The sequence below is a fragment of the Pungitius pungitius genome, chromosome 16 (assembly GCF_949316345.1).
Source record: "Pungitius pungitius chromosome 16, fPunPun2.1, whole genome shotgun sequence".
In the NCBI taxonomy this organism is placed as follows: Eukaryota; Metazoa; Chordata; class Actinopteri; order Perciformes; family Gasterosteidae; genus Pungitius; species Pungitius pungitius.
Window position 1 is genome coordinate 5,634,395 of NC_084915.1, and position 7,437 is coordinate 5,641,831.

At 42.9% G+C, this 7,437-nt stretch overlaps 1 protein-coding gene across 1 annotated transcript; it reads left to right on the forward strand.

Moving 5' to 3' along the window:
- The first annotated feature begins 320 nt into the window (after positions 1–320).
- Positions 321–7,182, forward strand: ca4a (carbonic anhydrase IV a). Its single transcript, XM_037466863.2, has 8 exons — positions 321–460; positions 2,645–2,689; positions 2,795–2,959; positions 3,048–3,193; positions 4,350–4,442; positions 4,533–4,599; positions 4,681–4,844; positions 5,448–7,182. Exons 1-8 carry the CDS (start codon positions 334–336, stop codon positions 5,625–5,627), a joined length of 987 nt encoding a protein of 328 aa, XP_037322760.1. The 5' UTR covers positions 321–333; the 3' UTR covers positions 5,628–7,182.
- The last annotated feature ends 255 nt before the right edge of the window (positions 7,183–7,437 follow it).

Below are 7,437 nucleotides of genomic sequence, written 5' to 3' on the forward strand. Positions count from 1 at the left end.
TTCAGTCCTCTAATAATAATACAATTTATTTCCTTACAGTAAATCCTCGGAAGGGCCACCTTCACTTACCTGTGGAGCAATGAGTTGCACCCGCATTGATCATTAACTCCATCAGTCCCCTAAATTAGCTTACCTGCACCCAATCACCAGGATGTAGTTGTATCGACACCTTTTAATAATTTCATTAGATTTGCCTTCCTTACACCAGGAGCCAATTCATGCCCCCTCCCCTCATTGGAGCTCTTATCAGTGGGGAGCTTTATTAGAGAGGATGCCCAAAAGGGGGAGGGGCCACGGATTCTTTGATAGATAAGTATTAGACCCCCTGCAAGAATGCGATCACACGACAGAAAACAAGTCATTGTGTTGCCTTCCCTCCGTCGAGTCAGCTCCAAAATGCAGCAGCTGATCCTGCTCGTTCTCCTGGCGTCATTTTGGACAACTTGCACAAAAGCAGGAGGTAGGTGTGCTTTCTTTTCATGGACATCATGTCCTACAACCAGAGGTTTGCTTAAATATTAAGATATTAGTTAGGTTCATGTTTCTCCAGGTTTTAACCCTGTCATGTAATATATATTTCTTATATTTCTGATCCAAATCTGTGATTTGTGTCATCTAAGAATGAATACAATTGATTATACCTATTTATATTAACCAATAAGGTGAATGAAGCTTCTCAAAGAGAGAAATTAGTTGTTGTTATTTATTTATTTTTTCCAGTTTTTACAACCATGTCAGTTAATATTTAAAGAGAAAATGTATTTATTATAGAATCCCTAGAATTTGATCTAAATCTAAAAATACATTCAGAGGAAGAGCAAAGTCTCCCCGCAAAGCGTGACGCTCTCCACATCCACACCTGCCCCAAACCTGCATCCCCTGTTCAGCAGATACAACTCATTCATTCAGATTCAGATTCAACTGAGTCAAGAAGACAAAAGCTGGACGATCGAAACGAGCTGAGCGCCCTCAGTGCCGCACCTCTCTCTCTCTCTCTCTCTCTCTCTCTCTCTCTTGGCCGCTCTCTCTCTCTCTCTCTCTCTCTCTCTCTCTCTCTCTGCCGCAGAGAGATGCGTCAAGCTGCGCACCGAGACTCTATCGGGGTACACTTGCAGCGCACATGCACGCGGAGTGGAGCATCGGAAAATTACTTCCACGTTGTGATGGAACGGCAAACCCAACAGGGTGAATGAAAGAGGATATATTTTCTAATTCATAGAAAACGCAACCAAAAAATCACGTCACTCCAAATGACTCCAAATGAATCGCGTGAAACGCAGCTTCCACGGCGCGAGTCCGTGTCTCAGACAACACATCTCCCTGCGGCGCGCATTCACGTGACATTTCCACTGCGGCCTTTTTGTTTTCCTTCGTCTTTTGTTTTCTTCTCGACTATTTACTCAATTCTCTCTTATGACTAAAGTTGTAGATTGTTCTCTGCGAGCACGAGACATCAAAGCCAAGCACCCATTGGTCAAGAATTGTGCGGACAGACATTTGATTGGTTGAGATAAAAACAGGTCACGATGAGCAATGGAGATATTTTTAAGAACAGAAAGTGGTGTTTCGATCGCTTACATAAGTAAAACTAACAGTACCACACTGTAAAAACACTCTGATACGAAGTAAGAGGGAAACACAAACAACGGCCTAACTTATCTTTTATTAACAACTCATTAATTAGTAAGTAAGTTGTATTTGCCGCCGGTTGTGAGCTGTATCAAAAGTAGAAGTAGCCTATATGCAGAGGATTGTTAATATTATACCATGAGTACTATTTCTGTTCATCTAGCTGTAGTTGGTAAAGGTGGAACTTAATTTTACTAGTTTTTGAGTTCCTGTCAGTTTGTTGAATTAATGCAATGGAATAAGTAAATACTGACGTAGACCCAAATGTACTTTGGTACCGCTCTAAAAGACTACCCCCCATGCTGTCATGTCATAAAATATTGGGGAATGCATAAAATATAGTTTAATATTAAATCAACAATGTAGTCAGTAAATCTACTGCAACCAGTATAGCAAATGATGGCACCAGTGGATACACCTGGCAAAACAATAAATACAAACTAGATTCATTTCTAGTTGCCATTGTCAGGAGGAAACGGCTTACCAACATAGCAAAGAAACACCAAGTTCCTTCACAAACACCGGGAGGAGTCACCGGTCCAGTAACAAGCAGGACACCATCCCCGCATCTTTTCAATGGCATACATGTTTCTCATAAATATTTGATTTGGAAAATTCAGATATTTGTCTGTACGGGATGGAAACATCCAAACCAATTGTTAAATATTAATAAACCCTCAGACAAACATGTGGGACCTCGCTGATGTAAAAGATTGGCTCTGTGTTTATTCTGATTGCAGGAAAGATAAAGATCAAACGGCAATTTTTAGTGAATAGGAAGACAATTCTGGTGTATTGGGGCTTTTTGTATGGCCAGGAATAACAAATCCAATACGTTAGAGAACAATTCACTGTCTGCAATTAGGGAGGAATGATGATTAATAATAATTTGTAATAATTTGTAAAAAAAAAAAAAAAGACACAAATGATCCAGCTTGAAAGGTCAGCAAAGTAGGTCGGATCATTGTTGCTCAATTTTCTAACAATAAATGCATGTATATTCTTTTTATTTCAGATTGGTGTTATCAGTCCCAGTTTGCCTGTGATCATCAGTGCAATGGTAAGCCTCATTAACTACTAAAAGTGAAATGTTATTTGATCTTTTGATTTATATAGCACTAGTTAGGTGCCAACTTGTTTAACTGCGGCCTTTTGCTTATTTCAGAGCCAGCCAATTGGAACCACGCCCACAGCGACTGTGAAGGAAGATACCAGTCGCCCATCAACGTGGTCACCAGAAAGACTCTAAAAGACGAGCGACTTACTCCCTTCCAGTTCAGCAACTACCAGCAGATCTTCAAAAGCACAATCAAGAACAACGGCCACTCGGGTGAACATACCTTCTTAATTTCCTTCAAATGCCCGTCAGTGCTGTGGAGCTAGTTGTGTGACATCTTTGTGCCTGATGTGTACTGCAGTTCAGGTTGGAGTTCCCAACCTGAGCATCATCTCGGATGGGGGCCTACCAGGCGGCTACAAGGCCGTGCAGTTCCACCTGCACTGGGGCAACAATGGAGGGCCTGGCTCCGAACACACCATCGATGGGGAGCAGTATCCCATGGAGGTACTGTGATACACACACACACACACATCCTGTCTTCAGTCAAGTTCTGAACTGAAGCTCTAAAAGGTTTGCAAATTCTTAAAAGCTGGAAGCGCAACAGAAAATTCTGAAAAGGATAAAAAGGCAGGTTCTTCCTATAAATGTATAGGAAGAACCTGCCTGTGAGTAAATCAAATATATATATATATATATATATATATATATATATATATATATATATATACTGTATACAATATGAGTAACCTCTATACTGTGTCTGGCTCTTAGCCTGAAGCCCATTTATTCCCACTCAAGACATCAATCTTTAAAAATAAAGGCCACAAATACATTGGTTTTTCCCCAATAGTCCCCTGAACACTGAGGTTTTAGCAAACGTTACTAAAATGGTAGTAAATATAGCATTGGTTACAAACTATTTTCTGCCATGGGTTTGTCATGTTGACTTAATTTAATCTCAGCACGGAGTGCGTGGAAGGTATATATGCAGTGTTGTATAGTGTGAAAACCAACCAGAACCGCCACCAGAACCAAAAGGAGCATCTATCCATCATGACTCTGTGTACAATTAGGGCTGGGGGAAATAATCGATACAGAATAGTATCGCGATATTCTGTGTGGCGATATTGTATCGATACATGTATCGATTAAACCGGGTCCAATGGAGTTGATCCAGTCAGCTGTTTGAGTACCCAATCATTGATTGTGTGGGGCAGCTGCCCCGTGCAAAGTCTGAAAGCCACTATTTGCTAACTTTCATGTGTCCACGCACAAGGCACCCAGCAGCAGATCCTTTGGCACCTGTGGCAATCCATGACTGTTGACTCTTGGCATCCCTCGTACAAAGTGACCAGGGATCCAATTTTCCTTCTCACCTCATAGCCCAAGTGTTGAAGCTGCTACGTATTAGTCGTCTGCTCATTGCCAGTGTTTGTTGGAGCAATAGAAATATAACACCCAGTTTGATGACGTGGCACTTTCCACAAACACAGGTTGGTCAGCAGGAGAAGTTGAATTCAATTAAAAATATGTCTGAGAAAGAACTGATGAAGTTGAGCTGATACCTGAGGTATCCAGGTCTATTGTTAGAGCCAGAGATTTGATCGTGACTTTTGTTTTGGGTCCCATTTACAAAACCTCCCTAATTTTGTCTCAACAGCTGCACATTGTTCACATGAAGCAGCATTACACTGATCTGACAACAGCGCTGTCAGACCCGGAGGGAGTGGCTGTCCTTGGGTTCTTCTACGAGGTAATCATATTGTTGACAGCATCAAAATCAAACTGCTACCACAGAACAGACCTCAGATCAGTATGAAACAGTGTGAATTTACATCCTCAGAGGTCCACCAGCGCCAACCGGAAGTACGAGCCCATCATCAAGGCTCTGCAGAACATCAAAGCCGCAAGTACGTAATCAAGACGTAAACGTAAGACACTGCTGCACAGCAAGGCTGCTGATGTTCCATCTGTGGCGTCTCTCTTTTCAGATGGAAATACGTCTTTAAATTCCATCTCCCTGGCCCAACTGATCCCACCTGAGAAGAATCTGACCACATATTACCGCTACAAGGGCTCTCTGACCACCCCAGGGTGCACCGAGGCTGTGATTTGGACTTTGTTTGAGAATCCCATCCCTCTGAGCATGGAACAGGTAAGCATTATTGAACGGAGAAGTGATGGAATGTGAGAGGATTTTTCTGTTCCTTTTTCTGTTAAATCTAGAGCCATTTGAAGTTTCTTTGAACGCTGCAGAATGTATTTAGATCCCTTACTAAGTTTTGAAAAGTTCAAAGAAAATGAATGAGGTCTTTGAAGAAGACAAGTCTGTTTGTCTCTGTTTTTTTACTGTTCTCTAATCTTAAATTTAATTTAGACATAGCAAGCTTTTTTACCTCTATGTGCTTCCATCAGGTATTTAAAGGGGGGTTTTGTTGGAATTTGGTGGAACTCATAAATATTTTGAACTTTGACAAGGGGCCCCATCTGGACACTGTCCTTTTGTAAGCGGCCGCCGTAACAATGTATGGTATTTCAATAAGACTTTGTAAATGCTTAATCAGTAAAGTAACGTGTAATTAAACTGTCAGATTGAGGAGAAAAACTAAACAGTAGCTGAAAATGAAAATGTTCAAAGTAAAAGTTCTTCAATAATGTATGGTACGAGCAAATAAAACTCATCGTCAGATTACACACCTCCATGATCGCTTTTAACATTCGGGTCCGTAACATTTGTGTTTATCTCGTGTTCCTCCAGCTGCGGGCCTTCTCTGAGCTCAAGTTCCCAAATGGGAAGCAGATGGTGGGGACCTTCCGGCCGGTGCAGCCCCTGAACGGCCGGCAGGTGTCTCGGTCGGGAGGCGCAGTGATCCTGTTGAGTTCCGCCCTCCTCGTGGCCGCCATCGCCACGGCCTTCGGACTGCCCCAAGTCAACTAGAGCGAGGCGTCCCGTGCTGCACTGCGACATCCATGAACACCCAAACGTTTTGCGTCCCTCCTCAGCTGAACCCCGGTCTGTAACATCTTCAACCGCATGGTCGCTAAGATGATCGACCCCGTCGTAGTGCAGGCGCGCCTCTCCCGGTGTTCCTCCCTCACAGCACATATGACCAGGGCGTTCAAGGAGCGCCTTGCGAACTGTGCTGTGAGGGTTTGGTCAGCATCCGTGCATGCATAGTGAGGCCGTAGGTCTCATTTCAGCGTTATGAATGTGCCATGATGAAGGCAATCAAGGTCATCAAGGCCTCAAAGCGGCAACTGAATTCACAACATTAGATTCCGTGGTCACGCCCTCGTATTCCCTCACAGTGTCATCCCATGAAAGCCAGCACGCTCTCGTACACTTTAGACCTCATCCTCCTTGGCCAATGTCAAGTCAATTTAGTCTCTACTGCATGTCAGCGTGAGTTGCCATTTTTTTTTTTGCGCTCTGAGAAACAAGATCCCCATGACCTGGGTGACGTGAAGCGCTGTACTCAGCAGGGCATGTGAGCGCCACCGAGCTATTAATAGCAGAACAGAGTGAAATAAACACGCTCCATTTCGAAGCCTGTCGTCAAAGGAGTCAGCAATTGGACTCTTCTTACAAGGTCTAGAAGCACACAGCACGGCCATCAGGTGAATGCCACTCCGTCAGCACAGCCGTTGGTTTGAGGAGGCGGGGCAGGCCACAGGTGTGAGGTCTTGCCTTTACCCACGGGAGTCCAGTGTTTAGGACCATTTCCACCCAAAGCTAGAGGCTGCTGACACCTCGCACACAGATGAAGCAGAAGAGATGGTAAAGCTATCGAGAGACAGGGTTTCAGAGGCATGAGGGAGCATCCTCAGAGCGAGAATAACAACGTTGTTATAATTTATGCATCTTAGATACCCGCACAAGTCTGTATATCCTGATGTTCCAGATGTTCCTAAAGAGTGCAAGTGTACATGGCCGCTGGAGTGAAGCTGCACACACATAAAACATGCTAGCCAAATTCATACAGACACAACTGGGCCACTCCATTTCTCCTTTTGGACCCGTGAAGTTCAGTGAGCTTGTCTTGAGAACATGTGTTGATGGTTTGTATTACATGGTTTCAGATGCACTGAATGTTATAGACTGTGAATTACACCCTACTGAGTTCTCACTCATTTATTTCTCACTTATCTATTCTAGCAAGAGATCTGTGCAATTTGCCAGAAGGATTTGCTGTGATGATCGCACAAGGAATTTGTATATTTTCCATGGTTTCATAAAGCAGAGTTACATTTCTATGCTCTGTCATTGTATAGTCATTTATGTACTGAATGTTTATATATTGATAGGAGACGTGCAGTTATTGTTATTTATGTATTGCAGAAGTTTATAATATGTATTACTGAATGCAGAACCATATATGAAGCATCAAGTTGTCCACAAGCAATCAAGTTGTCTTATGCTGTAATACTTGAAAGTGTCATGGTGAATGTCTTCCGACTGAACAAATGAATAAACTGCGTACATACATTTTTAATGAAGACAAGCACAGTTGAAATGATTTGAGCGGATCAGAGACACAGACGAGCTTCTCAGTTTTCTGTCCGATTGTCATGAGAGTCTGAGGACGCTCATGGTTGCAAACCCCTAATCCTGTTTTAATTGACTTGTCCTTGATGTTATGGAGGCGGTTTTTGGCCAACGTTCACACACACACATACATGTGTACGCACATGTAGTAGGAGGTCGTTGTGTCAGACACAGCATGACTATGAAAGCTACGAGAGTAGTA